Raw genomic sequence first — 24808 nt, 5'->3', positions numbered from 1 at the left:
TAATTGGACCCTTGAGTGATCGCGGTCGCCCACTCCTCATACATAGAGGACATTTCCACATACACCTCTAAAAAATGTTTTAGTGTTTTGGCAACCTCTTAACAAACATGTTTTAATTGTGTAAGGGTGTGTAATTGTGTAAGGGCCAATAATGCCAATAATAACCTCTCAGAAAGCTGTCATTCCGTAATGGGTTAGCCACACTTCCCTTAAGCATATATTCCCCCCCCCCCTATAACCATGATCTAAAATCATGTGATAATTGTTTTAACTTTGCTATTATTGTAAAAACATACATTGCCCTTATCTAGAATTGATACAGTCAATAGGTTGATACCATGTTGTCAACAGAACTAAAGATCGGAGTGCCAATGGTCGACACATGAAAAAGTCCTTTACCATCCATGTGTGCAGAGTGGACACCTGGTACACTAACTATATTCCAAGCTAATGACTGTTGATCCTTTATACCAGTGGTTCTCAAACTCTATCCTCGGGACCCCACACAGTTCATATTTTCCAGGTCACCTGACAGGTGCACTCATTACTGCCTGACACATTCTAAAAGATCCACAGATGGAGCTAATTATTTCACTTGATTCTGTGAGGAGACCTAAAACACATGTGCTGTGTGTGTGTGGTCCATAGGACTAACTTTGAGAACCTGTGCTTTATACCATAACCATCTAGAGCAGTGGTTCTCCAGCTTGGTCCTCAGGACCCCCACACAGTTCATGTTTTCCAGGTCGCCTGTGCGTTTTCAAAATGTGACAGTTGGTGATACAGAGGGCAGCTGCTGGTGACCTGGAAACCGTGCACTGTGTGGGGGTCCTGAGGCTTGGGGTTGAGAGCCACTGATCTAGATCTTTTAAAACCAAGGACAAGCAGATAAGGTTAGGGTTTCCCTTACACTGTTCTCATGACATTTGTGGTTATTCTGGTATTTGTAACGCCAACCAGAATGTTGGGAAATGTATTCCTTTTATAATGTCTACAGTAATTAAGCAAACTATATTCTTAAGTGTGTGTAATTATCGATATATAGATTGTGTGTGTGTGATCGATAAAAATAAAACTATTCATATGTGATTGTATGTATGTAAAAGAAGAAAATTAAAATACAGCAAGTCTTTTTCTTCTCTTGTGTCCATAACGTATGCAGCATTCAATCACAGTGCTCATGTGCTGTCCTATAGCCAAGTTCCTCACATGGTTCAATGAAACCTATTTCAAGTGGTCATTAGGCTGGTCACAAGTGGAGATGGCAGTCAGTATGAGGCGACACACATGGAAGTGCATTAGGATTAACCTCTATGCGTGTGCATGTGGACATTTTCGAATCTTGCAGAAGACGGATATGTTGTGTCATAGGTGTTGTAACAAGGAAACCACTTGTATGTTTTAATTTGCATACAGTCTACTAACTAAGCAAATGTATTCAAGACAAATCAGTTTGGCAACATTATCTGCCAAATATGCAATGTACTGTATTTGACTGATCTGTTGTCAAGCCCTACAGGCAACACAAGCTGAGACAAGAGGTTAAGGGTGTTGTGTAGTGAAAGGAAATGTATCGGTGCATAGATGAGCAGGAAACATCACAGCTAATGTGTCACTGCAGGGTGTGTTCTGGTATTTATGCTTGTGAAGAATTACTTGGAAGATCCATAGTAATGTTGGCAGAATTATGAAGACTTGGCGAGGTTGAACAATCTAGAATTCACTGGGAAGCACGAGGTGCAGCAACTCCTTTATACCAGTAACATGGAGCCTAGTAACCTAGCGTGAGGATTCCTGAGCCTTGCATTACTGGATTACAGTAGTCTGGTTTTATGAATAGGTTGGTCACAAGAATGTGTTTTGATTCTTGGCTATAATTAACCAGTGTAGAATGAAGAGCCTGAAATGGCTGGTGAGAAAATACGATCAGGCCAAATAAAGAGCAGCTGTTGGGCAACATCTAACCTCAGAATAAAATGTCTGTTTTCATAATTTATCTGTTATTATTTCACATTGTATACTATATACAGGTAGAGTGTCCCTTATCTCAAATGCTCAGGACCACAAGCATTTCGGATTAGGGTTTATTCGGCATTTTGGAATATCCTTTTTATATTTTTTATATTTTTTTTTTATAACATACTCACCTGGTACCCCAGTGTCCACAGCGGCCAGTGGATTCCTATCCAGCGGCATTCCCGGTCCCAAAGATGCATTGCGCGGGTGCGCTGGTGATTAATGTGTAACTAGCAAAACATATGCAAACCAATATACTTTTATAGTATATATAATTAAAGTTATATCTTCTACGATCCCCATGGCAGCCATTACTAGGTTTAGACAGGATGATTTTCTTTCCTAAGGACTGCCCATCTATGGTACATAACTTCGCCCCTCCCCTAATCCGATGTGTTTGTTTTTTTTGTCTCCTAAAAGTTTAGGCATGGTAGGGTAGCTTTTATTTGGATTGGGGCTTACCTCTTTTACCATGGCTTGAGGATAATGAGGTGCAGGTTGACCTTTTAATAACTTTCCACCTGACACTATCAAGTAAGCTTTTGTATAGCATTTGTTGCTCTTCCCTTATTTCGTCGGCTTTGCCTCCATTTATCTGCCTCAGAGTACTCTGGTAGAGGACAGCGCATGGTTGCAGCGCAGAAGCTCGTTCAGAGCCGTGGCAGAGAGGAATAGCGGACAGCGGCTCATGGAGTCAAGATGGCCACTGCACTTCCGGGGTCGCAACTTCCGGTCGTGGGGGGGGGGGGAGGCTAAAGATACAGAGCTGCTCTGGGTTTTCTATTTCAGTTGAAACAGATAGCCGCGCAGATGCAATATGGAGCCTTCCTCCCATAAACCAGAGAATGCCCTTAGTGTGCCTTCTTCACCACAAAAAAGAGACCCACAAAGAAGAAACATTGTGAAGATGAAGATAAAGTGACAGAACCTCAGAAATCTATGTGATCTGTGGAAAGTAATGTTCTGCCTGTGGCGGCAACCCAACCAGATATGTTAAAAGAACTTCTGGCTCGGATAAAAAAATCCTTTGTTACTAAAAAGGAATTAATCGTTGAACAGCAAACAGCAAAAATTGGTCAATATTTGCTGTTTGAAGATCATTCCAAAAGAGGAAGATTTTTTACGGTACACAACATGATAAAGGATCTGATCTCTAAGGAGTAGCTTACTATGAAAAAGAGATTGGGTTGAGTTCCCAGACGGGAACGTATGTATCCATTTAAAGATTAACAGTTTCTTTTGTGGTTTTCAGTGCGTAAGGTGGAGGCAGCAGTGGCCAAACTCACCTCTAAAACTACGATTCCTTTAGAGCAGGCCTGTCCAAACTGTGGCCCTCCAACTGTTGTGAAACTGCACATACCAGCATGCCTTGCCATAGGTTTAGCATTCCCTAGTAGCAAAACTGTGGCAAGGCATGATGGGACTTGTAGTTTCACAACAGCTGGAGGGCCATAGTTTGGACATGCCTGCTTTAGAGGATGGAGCCTCCTTCAAGGACTCTATTGATTGAAGAATAGAGAATTCTTTAAAGAAGGTGCATATTTCTTCAGCAACGTCTCTGAAGGCTGGTGTGGCGGTAGCTTCTGTGGCAAGAGCTCTCAGATTATGGGGTACTGAAATGTATAAGAATATTGAGGAGATTTCGAGACAGTACCTTTTTACGAAACTTGTAAATCATTCAGAAGGCAGTCAGCTATAATGCGAAATCTCTTTAGACTTCGTGTCTTTTTCCGCCAAATCTATGGCTACAGGTATCATGGCCAGTAGGGCTTTATGGCTTAAAAACTGGAGCACTGACTAACATTCTAAGAACAGTCTTGCTTCTTTGCCTTTTGAAGGTGCTTTTTTGTTTGACACAAGCTGGATGCTATGATCCACAAGAAAACTGGAGGAAAGTCTGTTTGGTTATCTCAAGACAGAAATAATACACTCTCAGTACCTTATACTCCTAAGCAACAGTTTAAGGAATCAAGGAGTTACAGATCAGGGCGCCCATATTATAGGAGGGGAGGTGGTACCTCATGCAGCTCCTTTCATCCGTCAACAAGAGGGTATACAAGACAGTGACTATCTCTTGTTTTCCCAGATAGGAGCAAGATTATTGACCTTCGGAAGGGTCTGGGAAGAATAAATAGAGGACAAGAGAGTGTTGTCTGTGATAAGAGAAAGAGAAAGAACAAACAAAGTCATTAAGCCACAACTTAAGAGGCACTGATGGACAATTATCAGAAGCAAAAGCGATAGAACTTGTACCAACATTATAGCACAAGAAGGGGTTTTAGTGGTAAAGAGCACAGGAGGATTCAGATCTATTCTCAATCTGAGAAGATTGAATGTATTGCTGATAAAGAAAGTTCAACATGGAAACTTTGAGCTCCATTCTAGCAGGAGTCAAGAAAAAGAGTCTTGGTCTCGCTAGATTTAAAAGACTCCTACTACATCCCAATACACCAAAGCCACAGAAAGTTTCTGAGATTTTTTCTGTTTGGCAAACCTTTCCAGTTCAGATGCCTGCCGTTCGGTCTAACATCTCCAAAGCGAGTCTTTTCGAAGATACTGATTACTCTTATAGCCCGACTCCGCGAAAAAGGGATCTTGTCATACTTGGATTATATCCTTATAGCAGGAGAGACTGCATTAGATGTGGAAGACGCTTTAAGTATTACCCTTGATTACCTGAAGGGTCATGGAGGGATAATAAACGAAAAGAGCCGTATGCCTCCTACCCAAATTATTCAATTTCTAGGAGTGGAAATAGACACTGTGCGGTTCCAGATATCCTTGTCCAAGAAAAGGTGTCTAAGGATACAGGACTTAGCAGAATGCATGATGAGGAGACAAGCTATATTAATAGAGGACGGCCTGCAGCTGTTAGGAATTATGACCTCAGCAATCGGCATAGTTACCTGGGCACAGTGGAAGATGAAGCCTCTGTAGTGGGGTCTACTTACATACATACATACATACATACATACATACATACATACATGTCCAAGAACAAACTGACAAGAGTAAGTCTAGGTGCAAAAACAAGAAAATCCATTGCTTGTGGGCTCAATATCTGGATATAAGAGTGACATCCTTAGAATTACACAAGTTTTTAGTTCTTACCAAGGGACCGAGCATGTATGGATGGGGGGCACACGTAGCAGGTGCAGTTACCCAAGGAAAGTGGTCTCAAGAGGAGAGCGGCATGGCCTCCAATGGGAGAGAAGCAATGGCTGTTTTGGAGTGCGATATGTCACTTCAAAGATCAGTTAAGAGGCAGCCACCTCCTAAGAGTCTCTAAGAGTTAAGAGTCTTTTTAGACAAACTCAAGGTAGTGACGTACCTTAACCATCAAGGAGGCACCAAAAGCAGGGCTGTCATGATGGTTATACGAAGCCTACTTTTTCAGAACATTTTTTATGCTGAAAAAGCCCTCCTCGGCTTATACTTGAGTGAGGGTCCCACTTGAGTCAATAAGTTTTCCCAGTTTTTTGTTGTAAAATTTGGTGCCTCGGCTTATATTCGGGTCGACTTATACTCTAGTATATACGGTATGTCAAGAGACAAATATAAATACTCTGTCAATGTTTTATTTTTTTTATTTCTTTATTAAGAGGGGGAAAGAAAAAGGAGAGTGAAACTGAGGGTTGATTGAAAGGCTAGGGTAAAAAGGGAGTATAGAAACTTGCAGAAGAAAGGTCTAGAGGTCAAACTCCAGATCAAAACTAATACAGTACATACTGTTTGCATGGATAATTATGTAATTAGACCAGGGGAGGACTCAAGACTGTGGAAGGAAAGTTTTATAAGAATTAGAGGATATTCATTCCAGGATTCTGACTGCCGGAATGTCCCTACAGTAGGAATCCTGGACGTTTTCGCCAGCTTCCAACACTAACTCGACGGTCGGAATTCAATGTTACCACTGTCGGGTGTCGGAAAAACGTTCGAGGATTGCTGGAAAACAGCCGCATGTTCAACAATCCATGGCCGTTTCTGATCAAACCATTTTGTCTTTAAAAAAAAAAAATATATATATAAAAAAGATGAAACTGACCGCCTTAAATACTGCTGGAAACAGCAGCATTGAATAGGCAATTACCGATCTTTCCCCCTGTGGAATATACCGTAACTGATTGAATACCGCCTTTAAACTGATTCCAGAGAAATCAGCTTGTCACTAAATCTTTGTGTTTTTGTGTTTTATAAAATATTGTCCATAATCCTATAAAAATCCATGTATTAAATCCAATCCCAAGCTGTAGGAGAGGTTTGGAGCACCAGCGGATCGGGGGTATCGCACTAGCAGCATATTTTTTTTGTATTGGTGGGGGTGGCGTCGGGGGGCAAGCAGGTGTGGCAGCTGCCTACTTCTATTTGCACTAAGTGAAAGCTGGCTGGCTTTCGGAAGTGGCATCTCGCAGCCTTTCCTAAGGTGAATCACCGATAATCGCAGGTGATTCGGAGTCTCCTGGGGGAGCATGTGGGGCGAGTGTGATCTTCATTAAATGATGCCAGCTGTATTTGTTTATTTGTAAGTGCTAGAGGTGTATATCTGCGTGGTGTGCATAGTAAGCATAGCATAGCTCTTAGCAGGACATTGGAATTGAAATTGTGCCTCCAGTATTTTACTGAATAGAAATTAATTGTTCTTTCAATCAATAGTTTTGTACACATTTACTTGTCTTTACTAGAAATGTAGTCATTGAGTTCACATTGGCGGTGAGAGAATTTATCCTGCAGAACATCATTGTTTGCACACTGCATAATGTCAGACAGGGTTACAGTTCACTGTTTTTTTATTAATCAGTCTTTACAATGGTGTCACCATAGAACTATGAGTCCGATGACTTCTATGTAAATGATTGGTTAATGTATTGATTGTACCAGGCTGGCACTTGGGTACCGCTGTGTATACGTTAAAATCATTGAGAATCAATTTTAAATGATTTATGAAAAAATGTTGTCAGACTTAGTCATACTGAAAACAGGCATCATAAGTTTGTCTGGGTCTCTCTTGAAAGAGATTTGTGTGGATCTTCTGCATTTATATCAAGTGAGTGTGAAAAATCCTGTGACCGCAAGTCATACAATGATAAAAGACAAATCCAGGACTGAAGGATTCCCAGGCAGCCACTGTATCTTACAAAACTAATAAATACAAAAATGCTGAGCTCTCTCAGACAATCAGAGGACTTCCCAGTGTTTTAAACAATTCTGCTGCCACCGCTGACCCCTGCCACCTTACTACAGTAATTCTAGCGCTATGCTACTCCGCTGCCCTCTTCCAGCACCCGATGTGCCATCTCTAGATGCCATGCAACATCGGGTGCTGAAAGGTGGTACTTTTTTGCACCACAAGATGAAATCTGATTCGATGGACTTTGCACTTCGATGTCTCATCGAATCAGACCACATAAGTGTATGGGTAGCATAAGTTTATTAACAGATTCAGTGGACAGACCCAGGTCTCCCAATGCCAATGTCCAATCCCACACATTAACCTTTTCTGGTGCTCCCGTTTTGGCCTGGGTAGGCAGTTTTTTTTACCTGACACTTTAAAAAAAAACTTTTTATTTATTATATAAAAAAAAAATTCCACCAGATTTTTCTTAAATGGGACAAAATTAGCCATCCCTCAAGCAATCCTATGAAAATGTGAACCGCTTTTGTTGCTCTTAAATATTGGTTATGTGGGAGTGCTAAGGTAACAATTTGTAATTTTATACATCTTTCATTTTGTTAAGTGCATGATATAAATATGTCCTAGCCAACTAACCATTACAGATCATGTCATGCCTGCAGGCATTATTGTAAGTGTATATAGATTAAGTTTGTTGTGGCAATTCTAAAGTACACTCTCTTGCAGGAACCATTTTGGGGGCTGCAATAGTGTTTTAATATGCTAATAAAAGAGAATTCTCGTGTACGCTATGATAATCAGAAATGTATACGTATGTATTAGTTACATTATGCTTACCCTGTTAAAGTTGTAATAATGCTTGGCCAAATATTGTTCAGTAGTGATTGCTGTAAGCAATGGTGGTTTCTATTTGTGTTTCCAAAAACATAATTGGTTGAGAAAAATGCAAATGAAAAGAATAGAAAGATGAAAGCAGATTCAGTGCATACTTTTCCTACAGACAGAAAATATGAATTTCTCAATGATTTTCTGTCAAATTTACAGTTAACAGTCAGCGAATTACCTGCCGATCCATGTGTGTTAGTCAAAAATGTGTCCATTTTCAACTATTTTCTGCAGATGTAGATCGACTTTAAACAAAGTCTAACCTGTCTCGGCAGAAAAGCCATCCAAAAACAGACGCATTGAATAACCAATGAGGGGATTTTGAGTGTAGCAATTTTATAGCTTGACCTACTGTAAACTATAGTTTTGTTTTCCCCAGCCGTTTCCTCAAGCTGGTGAGAAATGTGCCCTTTGAGCTGGAAATTTGCGAGAATCATGGCTGTTAAAGTATGCCCCAAGTCTTTGGCTCCAAACTGAAAGCAATTCTAAAAAATACAATTTAATAACGGTGAAGATCATTAAAATTCAGGTTTCATTTCCTGACTCTATACATTTTTTTTGTTACTTTGGTGCATTGGATTCACGGGAGGAACCACTATTTTTTTATTTTGTTTATTTGTGGACTATTTTGTCACTTTATGCAATTCTTACATAGGTTTTTGAAGGTTGTTATATTTGCAATGTTATCTTAGAAGTCGCAGCACAATGTAACTAGGACGCACAAGGAGGATGCTTATTTCATATAACACTTGTGTGTGTGTGTGTGTATGTGTACAATATATTGTATATGAATCTTTATACAAAGCACTACAATTTAGCAGCCATTTTCCAATGCAAGTTTTGTTCTTTATACACTTTAACATACAATATACAAGTGTCATATATCAAATTATCTTCATAGTCTTCTCATGAATTGTAGTCTCATTGTGTTTGAACTAGGTCACATTTTCGGCAAAAAAAAAAAAGCACCCAAGTTTAGCAGAACTGCCCTGGACCTGCCAGCTCATGCCAGGCAGTGGGAGCTATGCGTTCTCATATTGGAGTATGTAGCTAGTTGAATGTATCCATCTATTGTGGTTACTAATGTCTGTTTTTTTTTCCCCTTCTTCCAGGACACAATGATGATACCCAGTGCAGGTGACCCCTCTCAAGAGGGTACAGGTATGGTCACAGGGTTGCCAGCAGTTAGCATTCCTGCTACAGTAACATCTGGAAGTCCAAATTCCTCCAGGATGCTGGAAGAGCAACCTTTCACCATCGAGCAGCCCATGTTCCTCATGACGACCACCGCTCAGGCCATTTCGGGGTTCTTTGTTTGGACTGCACTACTCATCACTTGTCACCAGGTAACTTACCGCCCCCTCCCTCATTACATTCAGGCTTGTTCGGCAGGTGTTGTGCAGATAAGCTTATTTTTGTCTGTGCTTTTACAAGTGCGCTCTGAATTATTAACTATCCACCATGAGATTAGAACATTTGCGTTACATCTCCAAAATACTATGCAAATATGGTATTTTAGCCCCTGATATAATTAGAGTATTTTTATTTCCGCTTGCTTTTAACATCCATGAGTACAGACTCTCCTGTTCGAGGCAGTTGTTAAATGAACTTTTTTTTTTATCGCTTACACTACTGGTCACACACTGCACATTTTATGGAGTCATACATGATGGCTGACTGTGTCACTCGCAGCTGATCACTAGCAATATGTACACCACTACCACACATACACAAAGGTCCGCCATGCTATATAGTAAGAATTTACCTGATACATATTTCTAAAATAATTATATAAATAATTATGCTTATATTATAATCTGATATGCAGAATTTATATATTGTTGTACTATGTTCAAGGAGTCATAGGGTGATTTTCAATCCGGTGTCACGACTGTCGGGCTGGCCCGGCAGCCATGACCCGGTCCCGTTTTCAGCCGGCTCGATGTCCGCTCGGCAGGCGGGATTCGATGTTCCGCTTGACGAGCGCCGAAAAGGGGGTGTGCCCATGAGATGCTGTCGGAAATCGTCGAGCTGCGGCCAGGAGCTCGACAATTCCAGCCATTCTCGGAAGAACGTGCCTGACTGCTTGCGAAGTCGGGAACGTTTTGCCACGATACCTGTTCAATGCTGTCGGGGAAAATAGCATTGAATAGGGCCCTGCCTCTATTTCCCCCATTGGGAATAGCGGTGGGAGATTGAATACCCCTTGATGAAGTCTACATGACGAAACTCGCTGCCTAAAATCACCACCCACCTTCATTTTTTTATGCTTTTTATTTTTCTTTCGCTATTTTTATATGAACCTGCATATTCTTGTTTTCACTACGATTATGTAACCATCCCCTTCCCCTGTTTACGTATTAATTGTATAAAATATATTTTTTATATATTTAATGTCTCTTGTCCTCCTATGGTATATAGCAAATATAGTCACCGAAACCTACTTTTTATACATAATTCTACCTTTTTTTTTTTTTTTTTTTTTTTTTTACAAAGTGATTATCACTTTTTGTGATATATAACTAAGCATCGTACACAGGTGGCACCCAGCACTCACTTGCTCTGTGTATATTTACATTTTCATAATTTTGGCTACTTTCAGGTTTAATTCAAGGGGTTTAACAAAAAAATTTATGAAATGTTTAGAAATTACAACCATTTTTATACAAAACCCCCATATTATCAGGGACTCCAATGTAATTAGACACATTAAATTAATCATAAATAAAATGTAAATTTCTATATGAAAAAAAAAAAACTTGTTGAGAATCCTGTGCAAGCAATGACTGCCTGAACTTTGGGGCCCATGAGTTTACCAAATGCTGACTTTCATCCTCCTCAGTAAGTGAAATACATGCTCAGGTGATCGACTGATGCTTTAACCCCTTCCCGACATTTGACGTACATTTACGTCATGGTCGGGAAGGACTTCCCGACACATGGCGTAAATGTACGTCATGAGTTCTAACTGTCACCGCGTCTATAGACGCGGTGACAGTTTGGAGATGTCTGCTGTCCCTGACAGCAGACATCCCCCCTCGCCGCCCAGGGGGGGCAGGGATGCCCCCCCCGGTCGGCGATCGCTGTGATTGGCTGTTCAAATCTGAACAGCCATTCACAGCGTTTCCTGTGTTACCGGCGGCTAAGCCGCTCGGTAACACAGAAAACGGTGGTGATCGGTGCTGTTAAATACAGCACCGATCACCACCGATGAGCAGGAGCCCCCCCACCCACTCGCCCGGCAGCCCGGCAGGTCCTCACTAGGGGAAGCGCTGAGCGCACGCAGCGCTCCCCCCTCCCGCCCCCCCCCCGCCAGGCTCAGCAGCAGCAGCATGAGCTGCTGTAAAAGTAAAAAAAAAAAAAAGACACACTGAATTTTATATATATATATATATATATATGTATGTATGTATGTATGTATGTATGTATGTATGTGTATATATATATATATATATATATGACAGATAGATAGAAAGATATTCCCGACATATGACGTATATATACGTCATGGTCGGGAGGTACTTCCCGACCGGAGACGTATATATACGTCATGGTTTTAACTGTCACCGCGTCTATAGACGCGGTGACAGTTTGGAGATGTCTGCTGTCCCTGATTCCCAATCAGCGATCGCTGTTATTGGCTGTTCAAATGTGAACAGCCAATCACAGCGTTTTCTGTGTTACCGGCGGCTAAGCCGCTCGGTAACACAGTGATCGGTGGTGATCGATGCTGTTAAGTACAGCACCGATCGCCAGCCCCCCCCCCCCCCCTCCCACCCGGCAGCCCCCCCCTCCCACCCACCCGGCTGCCGCAGTGCCAGCACCCCTCCCACCCCCCCACCAGCCGCAGCGCCAGCCCCCCTCCCAAAGCTGGTGAGCAAAATGGGGTCACATGGGGGGGGGTTCCACTGTATTGGTGCTTCGGGGGTCTTGCTAATGCGACATAGCACCCACCATTCATTCCACCACCAAATATCACTCCTTCCCTTCTGAGTCCTGCCATGCACCCAAATGGTATTTTTTGGTCACATGTGAGGCATTGCCGTACTCGGGAGAAATTGGGGCACAGATTTTGGGGTGCTTTGTCTCCTTCATTCCTTGTGAAAATGAAAAATTTTGAGCCAGAAATGCATTTTTGTGTAAAAAATTACATTTTTTTACACAAAAATGCAGTTCTGGCTCAAAATTTTTCATTTTCACAAGGAATGAAGGAGACAAAGCACCCCAAAATCTGTGCCCCAATTTCTCCCGAGTATGGCAATGCCTCACATGTGACCAAAAAATATCAGTTGGGTGCATGGCAGGACTCAGAAGGGAAGGAGTGATATTTGGATTTTGCAGCACAGATTCTGGTTGAATGACCCCTGAAGCACCCATACAGTGGAACCCCCCCCACAAGTGACCCCATTTTGCAAACTACACCCTTCAGGGAATTCAACAAGGGGTATAGTGTACATTTCAAACCCCCAGGGGTTTCACCAATTTTGATACAACTGAGCTGTGAAAATGAAAAATTAAATTTTTTACACAAAAATGCAGTTCTGGCTCCAAATTTTTCATTTTCACAAGGAATGAAGGAGACAAAGCACCCCAAAATCTGTGCCCCAATTTCTCCAGAGTACGGCAATGCCTCACATGTGACCAAAAAATACCATTTGGGTGCATGGCAGGACTCAGAAGGGAAGGAGTGATTTTTGGATTTTGCAGCACAGATTCTGGTTGAATGACCCCTGAAGCACCCATACAGTGGAACCCCCCCACAAGTGACCCCATTTTGCAAACTACACCCTTTAGGGAATTCATCTAGGGGTATAGTGTACATTTCAAACCCCCAGGGGTTTCACCAATTTTGATACAACTGAGCTGTGAAAATGAAAAATTAAATTTTTTCATTTTCACAGCCCAGTTGTATCAAAATTGGTGAAACCCCTGGGGGTTTGAAATGTACACTATACCCCTAGATGAATTCCCTGAAGGGTGTAGTTTGCAAAATGGGGTCACTTGTGGGGGAGGTTCCTAAGTTTTAGCATCTTATGGTGCCTAGAAACCTACATGGTGCCTAAAAAATAATCTCATAAAAAGGAGGCTCCAAAATCAAGTAGGTGCTCCTATTATGAAGCCTGTGGTTTGGTCAACGTGCACACTAGGGCCACATATAGGATATTTATGAAAACAAAAGAATTGGGGGAATCAATTTTTAGTCACATTTCTCTAGTAAAATGTACTGTGTTCCTTAGAAAAATGTATTAAAATTGCAAATCTGCAAAAAAAATGAAATTTTGAAATTTCACCTACACTTTGTTTTAATTCCTGTGAAACACCTAAAGGGTTAACAAACTTCCAAAATGCTGTTTTGAATACTGTGAGGGGTGCAGTTTTTGAAATGGCATCATTTATGGGGGTGTCTCACATACAAGTCCCTCAAAGTCACATCAGAACTGAACTGGTCCCTAAAAAAATCAGTGTTTGAAATTTTCTTGAAAATTTGAAAATTTGCTATTCATATTGTAAGCCTCCTAGTGTCCAAAAAAATTAAAAGGAAGTTGAAATAATGATGGAAACATAAAGTAGACATATGGGGTGAAATGTAATAGGATGAGAGATTCAGAAAGTGAGAGATTTGGTAAGAAATCTCCAGTTTTTTTAAAGTGGCAATCATTGACACAGCAAAACCAGTGTGATTTTGCTGTGTCAATGATTGCCACTTTAAAAAAACTGGAGATTTCTTACCAAATCTCTCACTTTCTGAATCTCTCATCCTATTACATTTCACCCATGGTCTATGTTAGTTATTAACTATTTTGAGTGGTATGATTATTTGTCTCACAAGCAGAAAATTTAACATTTTGCAAATTGCTAAATTTTCCATTTTTTTCCGACATTTTGGTATTTTTCTCAAAAAAACACAGACTGTATCGACGAAAATTTACCACTAACTTGAAGTACAATGTGTCACGAGAAAACAATCTCAAAATCACTGGGATAAGTAAAAGCAAAAAAAAGTTATCCCCACTTAAGTGATACCTGTCAGATTTGAAAAAAAGGGCTCTGTCAGGAACGCAAAAACTGGCTCTGTCAGGAAGGGGTTAAAAAACTTTCCACATTCCACTCCTGAGCTTTAAAAAAACTTCTGGGTTGCTTCCGCAGTATGTTTTGGATAATTGTCCATTTTTACTGAGTGACATTGGATAGTCAACTTTATGCTGTTTTTGGCTGAATCTGGGCAGACCGTTTATTAGAGAAGAGTGGTTCGGGATTTCTTGGGTCTTATAGCCAAAATTAGCGGAAGTTCAAATTTTTATGATTGACTATCAGCTGTCACAGGATAGCCAATAAGATCCTGCTTTAAGATCTGAGTAAATGTGGGTAAAACCGAATCCGCACATCTCTACAGTATATCCCTACACACTACAGAATTCACCCTGCTGCTTCTGTCTTGTCACATCTTCAGGAAACACTAATTATCTGCCAAGCATGCCGATAAATCACAGCACTGGGGACTCTAATGTGGGATCAACTAAAGTAGCCGCAATTCTGCTTGTGCCGGGAGCAAGTACATGCAAATTTGCTGATTTTATTGTGCGAGTCCAGTACGCATTGTTGTGCTGTTGCCAGCGTTTCCACACCATTGCAAAGGCACATCACCCCTCTTGTTACTGACTGAGGCCCGTATACAATCCCGGATGAAATTTTCGCCAGACGGAAAATCTGCAGTTTTCGTCCATTTATTTCTTTAATTTTGGGGGCGGATTTGATTTGCCCAATTTAATGCTAGTGCTGATTTATTTATTTTTTGCCAGGGCGAAAAAAATCCAGCATCGGCGAAAACTGCATGCATTGCCAAAATTGCAGCAAACAATTGTTGGCCGTTGACGCCCATGCTGATTCACCCCCAGCTTTGGAGTGGATATTTTGGTACACCCCAAAAACCATTGTGCAAACACATAACAAGTATTGTCATACACATGCGTGCATTACAGTATTCAGAGGTTTTGAATACAGACTATTGGTGGCATTCCCTATTCATTTTTTTTTTTTTTTTTCGGAAAGCTTTTCCGCCAATGCAGATTCCCTTCTGTAATAAGTAAAAACTGCATCAGCAGAAAATCCATGTATTTTTGGACAGTCTAAAAATCAGCACTTTAATTGAATAGGTTGAATGTAAATTCAACCGAAAATCGACAAAAAGTGACTATTGCCTGTAAAAAGGCACTATTATGGGCATTTATTTATCTTTGATAGAATGGTGGAGCTGGTCCTTGATCACTGCAGCACTAGAATATGTACACATACTTTACTGAAGCCAATACAGAGCTGGTGGGGGTGTGGAGAGTAAAACCGGACTCTTTAATACCCCTTTCAGATTGCACTGAAAACCCGGGTTATTGCCGGGTTGAGGTACAGTGTGAAAGCACCAAACCTAATAACCTGGGCCACAAACCCAGCAATTTGACCCAGGATTTAAGAAGGATTAAACCCAGGTTACCCTGTGCATGACAGGAGGATCTGACCTGGCATTGCAAACTGGAAGCGATAGGAGGAGTCCATGTGCTTTTGTTTATAGTGATTAATGCACCACCACATGTCTCTTCTCTGTTCTCATATTATAACGTGGACAGACTATAATAATACAACTGTGCCCCAATGGCTTTACTGAATCTTGTTTATATGGAACATTTGTGATGTTAAAATGCACTTTAAACACAGTGAAAATAATACTTTTAAATCAGTTAGTGGCCATAGGTTCACTTCACAGCTTCAGATATTTCAGGTCCTATATCTACCTCCTATGCCAGGGGTGGCCAAACCTGTCCTCAAGATCTACCAACAGTTCATGTTTTTCAGGCAACCTGTGGATCTATAGTAGGAATTACTGCAGCATGTTTGAAAATGCCTACAGCTGTGTGTGCACCAGCTAGGTGATTTGGAAAATGTGGACCGTTGGTAGATCTCGAGGACTGGTTTGGCCAGCCATGTCCTATGCCGTCATGGGACATTTTACTCTGCTGTGTATCAATCGTTTAGACATCTGTTTTTACAACCGGTTAGTTTTTATTAGAACAATAGATGTTGATCTCCTTGGAGTACAGTGCATCTAAATAATATATTTATGGAGTGTCTGTTCAATAGGATATATAAGTGACTGGTGCAGTAAAAGTGTGGTCTTAGTTGTATTTATAAAGACGGTGCTTAATCAATAGTTTATGCCACATAATTCAGTGCGTGCATATATACGGTCTGTATTTTCCAGCACTGTGAATGCTGCTCCATCCACCTGTTCTTTAGACAGGTGCATCATAGATCATATAACACTGCTGCCTCCTTAGCAACATAATCGGCACCCAGCAACAGGAGACAGGGTGTGCAGGAGAGGATGCTGGTTAACCCTTTTTGCAGGCTTCATATAGCTACACATAGAGAATGGTATTCCTGGTAGTACTGTAGATGCAAAATAGAGGAAACCTCCACATAATTAGCACTATAAAATATACGTACGTATTGCATTTTGTAATCTAGGTACTAGCTTGGGTGTTGGCTCTCCTGTTAGTGATGTCTGTCAAGGCCCTAGGGGTTTGACATTTTGGCTTGGGGCCCCTTGAGCTAGCTGTATGTGTTTGACGCTGGATGGCCTAATATTGCTATTAATCATGGTTATGGTATAGCAGGGATGCGGTCATTTAGTCTGCAGCATTATGATAGACAGTCATTAGGTTGACATGGGTCTAGGTTGACAGGGGTCTAGGTTGACAGGGGTCTAGGTTGACAGGGGTCTAGGTTGACAGGGGTCTAGGTTGACAGGGGTCTAGGTTGACAGGGGTCTAGGTTGACAGGGGTCTAGGTTGACAGGGGTCTAGGTCGACATTGTCTAGGTCGACAGTCAAAAGGTCGACATGGGGTTTTTCACTGTTTTTTTTATCCAACATGTGCCGGCAGGTGGTATTTCATGCCTTACCATCCACTAGGGCACGGTGAGAGAATAAAATAGTATGCCAAGTGTAGCGAGGCACCATGCCCGACGCACCGCAAGCGATGCGAGGGGATGCATTGCACTTTAAACTGTGTCCATGTCGACTGTGTTGACATTCAGGTCAACAAACAGTGAAAAACCCAATGTCGACATTTTCACTGTCGACCTAGACCTTGTCGAACTAATGACCTGTCGACGTAGACCCATGTCGACCTTTTCCCATGTTGACCATGATGCTGTAGACCAAATTATCCCAACCCGTATAGCAGATGGACCATGTTATGGTCGACCAGCCTTAGTTGAACCTGTCTAGTTAGTCACTTAAAGATAGTCAACCGCGCCTAGATCGACAGTAATGGCAGTTAGACACTAGCGTTAGAGTGACAGGAGCGTGGTCGACGGTGAGTTTTTCACAATGTTTTGGGTGCCCAATGTCACAGGGGTCCCCGTGGACATTGTATATGTGCTGTGTTATACACAGTATTATAATCTCATTCTACGTCCACTTTGATAGTAAAGTATGAACCAAGTTGACCTGTGACATTCGTCACCAAAAAAAACGTGAAAAGCATGAGACCATGTGACTGTGCTCCTGTCGCTCTAAAGGTGGCCATACATCAGAAAGATATTGTACCCAATTATACAATCTCAATTGATTGTAAGATGGATTGTATGCAGATTGTGTGTACATCTTATGTACACAATCATACAATCAATCAGCAGATGGATTGTATGACTGATTGTATGATCGATTGTATGCAGATTGTGTGCACATCTTGTGTACACAATCATGCATCAGATGGATTGTATGACTGATTGTATGATGGATTGTGTGTAGATTGTGTGTCCAAAAACCACCAAGGACTGCCGGGGATTTCAAGGGAAATTGTACACAATCATGAGCGCAATCGATCTTAAGATCGATCTTTCGGATGTATGGCCAGCTTAACACTGGCGTCAAACTGCCGTTACTGTCAGTCTAGATGTGGCCGATTATCTTTAGGTGTCTAACTAGATGAGTTTGACTGCCTTAGTGTGGTCGACCATAACACTGTCTACCTAGACATCGTCGATCAGTGGACCGGATACCATTCATCATGCAGGCCACTGGTATTAGCTGGAGACTAAAGCTGCAGAATGATTAGAACAGATATATTGAGAACTGTTGCAGGATGACCTGTGGCTGTAGCCATATGTAGGATATCTAGGGGCAAACGCCTGTTACTCTGGAACAGAGTGTTGGAGAAGAAATTAAATGGACTCCAGGAAACACTGGAACTGAATGCTGGTACTCTAAAGGGTCAGGCAGCAGGGATAAAAACTTTTGATGAAATAATGGAACAAGTTTGCTGTATTACACTGTATTGGAAAGCTGTGAAGCACCTACTGAATCAGGTCTGCTGGAACACACTGGTAGAATGCTGTGAAGGATATATGGAGCAGGTACTGATCCCCTGAGTTGCCATAAATTGTTTAAATGTGTCAACCACATCGATGATCCCGGGAGTTTAACACAAGTCGCATTTACAGATAAGTTACTTTGGCGTCTATGTACTAATCCTTGGAGAGGAATAAAGTGGACACGGATGAAGTTCCAACCAGTCGCCTCCTTTAATGCCATGTTGCAGGCTGTGTTTGAAAAAATTAGATATGAGCTGGTTGGCTGGCACATTATATCTCTTTAAAGCTTAGTACATAGATCCCCTATAGACTGTAAGGTTGCCACAGACAGCCAGCGAGAGTGCAGATTTTTGTAAGGGGGAACACTGCCAAACCTGATACCAGGGACTGGGAGATGGTGTTGACCATGTGTTTCCAGTTGGCAAACTTTTGAATGAAAACTGCTTTAAATTGCAGCAAAAACTAAACTTGCAGCAAACAGAATCCGGCAACAGAATACTGACAATGCTGAAGATGTCATCGCCGGGATCCAGAGTGCTGGGATCCGGATCATAAGTATGACTGCGCGGGTTAGGGTGTAGGGGTGGGGAGGTTAGGTTTAGTCTGTGAGGGGCTTTAGGCCCTCAGAACGAGGGGAAGGGATATGGTGCGGTGTAGGAGGGATAGGCACTAACCGTATTGGTTAAGGGGGGCGGGGAGAAGGTAAGTGTTTTTATCGGACTCCTCTCCGGATTTTCTCCACCGGGATGTTACTGTTGGTCTTCTGACTCAACACCATCCCATCCACCAATCACCCATTTGCATTCCCAGCTACAGTAATAAGCCTAGCCCCATTAAGCAGTGTTTAATCCCTTTTTTACCCTCTGTAGCCAATGGGCAGCTAAGTAAATTACTATATTATATAAAGAAGTTTAAAATAAAAAACAGCTGCAAATGTTTTCTGCTGGTATCCTAATGATAAGCTATATAGTTTAGGGGAAGTGGATAAAAGACATTAAATGTAATTGATAAATTATAAAAGAAATCAACCACTTCCCATAGGTTCAGGTGTAAATCCTGTCCCGTGATGTTGAATCCAAATATGTAAAAAGAAAACGTGTAACCCAAGTTACAACATATTAATTCAATTCATTCTGGCTATAGAAGCCATTAATGTCAGCCATTGTGAAAGTATTGTGCTGTAACTTTGGCTTATAAAGAATCCTTTCCTCTTTGAATCCTAGCCCTGGTCTATGAAGTGATTAATGGACTTTGAATTTATTTATGGGAAGATCATCTCTATATGTATTCTTTCCATTAAGTTCTATATGGCCCCAGTTCTTACCAATTGGCACTATGGTTATATCTTATTTATTTATCATTTATTATTTGCTGAAATTTTAGGTTTTAATGATATACATGCTAAAGGAGCCAATGGAAATAGGCTGCATTTAAAATGAGTAAAGTGCCGGAAGGTAATAGAATCAGATGCCCGGCGAGAAGAAGCACTTCCGGTACTGTGGATAGGCTGTTCATATTGGTTTAGCTCTGTTCGGTTTGTCACACAGAATACAATTACACTTCTTCCTCTAATGGAAGCAAAAGCCAGACAGTAAAAGCACATAGTGAATTGCAAAAAGGGTTTCTCTGATCATCCCTGGGTAAAGTCCAAATTGTGATTAACCATAAAGACAGGAAGTGAATAAACTTCTCATTACAATGGCACTTGTCAAGAGATGGGATATATTAGGCAGTTAATACTGTATGTTGAAAGCAGGACAAATAGTTTAGGGTAAGTATCTGAGGTACTTTGACCAGGGTAAAATTATGAGGGCTGTATGACTGGGTGAGAACATCTCCAAAATGGCAGGTCTTGTGGGGTGTTCCTGATATGCAGTTATTATCTACGAAAGTTGTCAAAGGGAGGACAACCGATGAACCAGCAGCAGGGTCGCGGAAGCCCAAGGTTCATCAATAGGGGGAGCAGCCAGCCTATCCAGTTTGATCCCACAAAAGAGTAAGTAAAACAAATAATGCTAGCTATGATAGAAAGTCCTGCGAACCAGAGCATTACAACAGCTTAATGTCCCCTGTTCGATGCTGAAAGTGTCTACAATGAACGTGCGCATCAGCCCTGGACCAATGAGCGATGGAAGAAGGTAGCCATAGGTGTGTGCACATTGAGTTGTGTGTGCTCAGGCACACCATAATAAACACCTCCCTGCCGCTTAACGCTAGCAATACTTTTTACCAAAGATAAGAAGCACCTATCAATCATGTGTGTTTTGCAGTATTCATTTTACTAGACCATTGTCATACCACTACATACCTGTGTCATCCATTTGTTTTTTACTTTATTTGCATTTACTGTTACACTGAGTACTTAGAAGATTATGTGAACGTGTTACATATATAAAAAACAAAAACAAAGAAAGAGTGATTGTAATGTTAAATGGTGGTGCCCCAAAATGGTCCAGAGAGCAATCCAGGGTGCCCCAACCCCAAAAGCTCACCCCACATCTGACTTGCTATATAATAAGGATCTTACCTGTAGTTTGGCTATACCATTGTACAGTCTTGAAATGCTAGGTCCCTACTTTAAAAACATCAGGACAGGTGGGAGGGATGCTAATCCAGATTGAAGGAGTCTCAGGCCTCCAGGTGTGTATGTGTACACATTATATTCAGGAGGAGGGGGGCTACCTAACTGAGACTTAGTATATATGTAATATATGAGGTTCTTGGCATAGTATTGGCCAATAGTATGAGCCTGCTCACCACTGATCAAGGTGACCGCATCGGACAGGTCCCTAACATTATAGGGGTTCAAATTCGGCAGCCAAATACAAATGACTTTGCCATTGGAAAATAAGAATTGGGAGAATATGGCAGCTTAGTAAATTTGCTATTATCTCCGTTCGTATTTTCATCCGATCCTGGTCGTAGGTGTTCATACCGCAGAACGGCCCTAATCAGCAATCCCTTTGTCTCAAAGTACTGGCACAGAAAGATGCCAGCAATAACCTAGATCCAGCCTGCAGTGTGAATAGGGCTTCATGTTGCTGTGACATGGCCAATCACCCAAGTCAGACCCAGGTTTTTTGGTGTAAAGGGCTATCGTAGTGAATATTTTCTGTATCTCCTTGCTTGGAGCACAGGTGTATTCATTACTGATATATTTTATAAGATCCACAGGAGGATTTAATTACTTCACTTGTGATTCTGTGAGGTGACCTGGAAAATACAGTATGCACCGTTTGTGTCCCGATGACTAAATATGAGAAGCACTAATGTAGACTACAGTATTTTTTTGCTGTTCTTGTGGCTGGTTAGTTTCTCCGTGTTTTTACTTTATTTTTTATATTTTAATTTTTTTTGCGTGTGTTTTTTTTTTTTTTTTGCAGTTTACCAATAAGGGGGATATTTAATGTGGGATTCCAACTGTCAGAACATCCAGACAGTAGGAATCCTGGGCCATTTTAGGACAACTGCAACTTAATAGGTGGAATTCAATGTTCCAACTGTCGAGTGGTGTTCCAACTGTCGAGTGGTGTCGGAAAGTGGGCGTGTCTGCAAAAATGGCTACAGATTATCGAGAAACGGACATGAATTTGACAATCCATCGCCGTTTCCGACAAAACAGATCCGACTCGTTTTAAAGTCTGATCTGTTTCGTCGAAATCAGCCTTAAATGCTCCTGTTTCCGACAGCATTGAATAGAGGGAAAGGGAAATAGCGCCATTGAAACCTGCCCTAAGTCTTCTCTTCCATTCTTCACCGTTTGATAAATGTTTCAATTAAATTTTGTATGTAAATAAAGAAAATAATGAAACTTTTAATGGGAATTAATGTACATTTTGCCAACCATGATCAGAATTAAAATATTTTAGGGGAAAATGTGTTTAGGATACAGGTTTTAGTTACGGTCAGACCGTTTCACCCCACATAAGCAGTTTGATTTTTGTTTGTGGCTGATCTGTGATGGAGACAATTTGTATTTTCCGGTCTTTTCAAGGCTTGGACGATTCTAATTAAAATCCATGTGATCAGAGTCACTTGATCTCTTTATTAACAAATAAGATTTACTGCTCGTAATGAGAGCAGACTGTTTGTATCTTGCAGAAGATGAGAAGATGCATTGTGGTAAATATTTGCCATAAGAAATTAGCTTTCAAAGAGGAAAATTTTATTTGTGGAACATACTGACAATGCTCCTCCGGAATAGGAAATTGCAGCCATAACCAACAATGTTTCCGGATCTGCAGCTACTGTATTTAATAACTGTATTTTCCATGAGACTAATATTTGTGTATATATGAAAACCTTCTTTATACGATTGTATGAATTAATGTGGCAACAGAACATACACTCCTATTTTTAGATAATTGTTTTCTTGTGATGGCTATAGCTTACCACGTGCTGGTTATTGTAGTTGGTATTGAGTAGTCTCATTGTAATAATGTGGAGTCTGCTGCTAATCTGATCATTACCATCCATGTCGCTTAATGGAGTTAAAGTATCATAATCTGCTTTTGCACGTGGACGTTCCCAGACTTCAGTGCAGCAGGAATAAACCTGTTCTGTGTGACCATATGGGACACTGATCCTGTCTCTCAATGGACCGAGTGTGCGTGTTCTAGCCACTGTGGTCGCATGTTAGCTAGATCAGATCATGACTGTGAGATTGCTTCACGTAGCATAAGCATTCATTTGTCTCTGCATTTTATTTCCATAGATCTACATGCACCTACGCTCCTACAACTGCCCTAATGAGCAGCGGCACATTGTGCGAATTCTCTTCATTGTCCCAATATTCGCCTTTGACTCTTGGCTTAGCCTCCTCTTCTTCACCAATGACCAGTACTATGTGTACTTTGATACAGTCCGGGATTGCTATGAGGGTAAGTTTGTCAGCACATATTAAACACCCGCCCCTACATCTCACACCCAGAGTGGTGCCTCCATACACCTTTCTCATTGTGCTTCATTTATGATCTGATCTATGAAATGCCTAGTATGGCTAAGACGCCCCACCACGAGTACCGATTGGATGGATTCCAACGCAAAACAATTTGTGTAATGTAGAATATTTTAAGAAAATTTCATGAGGAGTGGCAGTTGCAGATCAAATTGTACGGCTAATTAGGCGGAATGTGTATGTGGACATATCTGTAGTCAGGTGAGGTGGCCCAAAAGCTCATAATTTTGCATTATGTGTCAAATTTATTTCCCAAAACAGTACATTCTTATAATTACATATTTGTGTATAATCCTGGGTTCTACGGAGGGTATTGCAAGGCTGCAGGCTCTGGGGGATCTCTGCTGATCTTAAAGCTACTGCCTGCTCTCTTCTGGCTCCTGTGTACTCCAAGGTAACAGCCTTAGAATGGATTTCTCCTCCCTTCTAGCATTCAGGTTGTTTGTTATGGGGAGGGGGGGAATGGTTGGGTGGCCCTGGAATTGGGGATGGGTGGTCAGAGCCAGCACTGTGCATATGGCTGCCATTTTATTGTATGGTTAAATATCCCTTTCGGTTTATTGCTGGGTTGCCGTCAATTGGTCTCAAGTTGGCTGACTGCAACTCTGCTTACGCCTTCACACTGTCCCTGGAGCTGGGTTGAACCCATATTCAATCCTGCTCGCTACCGGAGTTGAAATTCCATATGACCTGGCTTATTGCAACTGGTTGCTTTCACGCCGCACAGTTTCCTGCATGGCTCTGTGTTCACTTGTAATAACCCAGGGTATTGAAGGCCATGTGACAGGTTTATTACTGACCCTTTCTCTCCTTGCCAAGTAAAACATTGTTGCTCCTATGTGCTATTGTGTTAAATGCATAGCTTGTCAAAGAGCTTGCCAACTAGAGACATTGGGCCTTATTCTAGTTCACTCTTTCTGACAAAATCCTTCTTAGATGGACAAAACCATGTGCACTGCAGGTGGCAGATGTAAAATGTGCAGAGAGAATTAGGTTTGGGGGAGTTATTTTGTTTCTGTGCAGGGTAAATACTGGCTGCTTTATTTTTACACTGCAACATAGATCTCACTTTGAAGTAAAACCCCACCCAAATCTAATTCTCTCTGCACAAGTAACATCTGCCCCACCTGCAGTGCACATGGTTATGTCCATCTAAGAAGGATTTTGTCAGAAAAAGTGAACTAGAATAAGGCCCATTGTTTCTCTGCTTTTTTATTTTACCTTAGCCAAAATTAGGGGTGCGAAAACTAATATACAGCATTCCAGTTTGCCAGTGTAACAATCGTCAGTGTGTGGTTTATTAAGGAGTCTTTCTATAAAGTTTATATAACCTAGCAGGCTTGGTCACTGCTCATTAGGGTGGCCAATCCCGGGATCGGGATCGGCGGGATCCCGGGATTTGGCCCCCAAAACGCCGGGATTTCAATCCCGGGATTGGAATTTCCAATCC

General features: G+C 41.4%; 1 protein-coding gene across 3 annotated transcripts in view; it reads left to right on the top strand.

The window, feature by feature from the left end:
- Nucleotides 1–24808, top strand: part of TMEM184B (transmembrane protein 184B) — a 90393-nt gene that overhangs the window by 16327 nt on the left and 49258 nt on the right. For all 3 annotated transcript variants that reach the window (XR_014454358.1, XM_083156477.1, XM_083156478.1), the window contains exons 3-4: nucleotides 9145–9378; nucleotides 23116–23281. Coding sequence is in view for 2 of the 3 variants with exons in the window: in XM_083156477.1 (XP_083012603.1) it covers nucleotides 9145–9378; nucleotides 23116–23281 (400 nt within the window). In the remaining variant the exon portion in view is untranslated. The remainder of the gene's footprint in view (nucleotides 1–9144; nucleotides 9379–23115; nucleotides 23282–24808) is intronic.

Source organism: Crinia signifera, chromosome 8 (assembly GCF_055691185.1).
Source record: "Crinia signifera chromosome 8, ASM5569118v1, whole genome shotgun sequence".
Classification (NCBI taxonomy): Eukaryota; Metazoa; Chordata; class Amphibia; order Anura; family Myobatrachidae; genus Crinia; species Crinia signifera.
The sequence above is the reverse complement of the archived record's forward strand: the minus strand, read 5'-3'. Positions and strand labels throughout refer to the sequence as shown.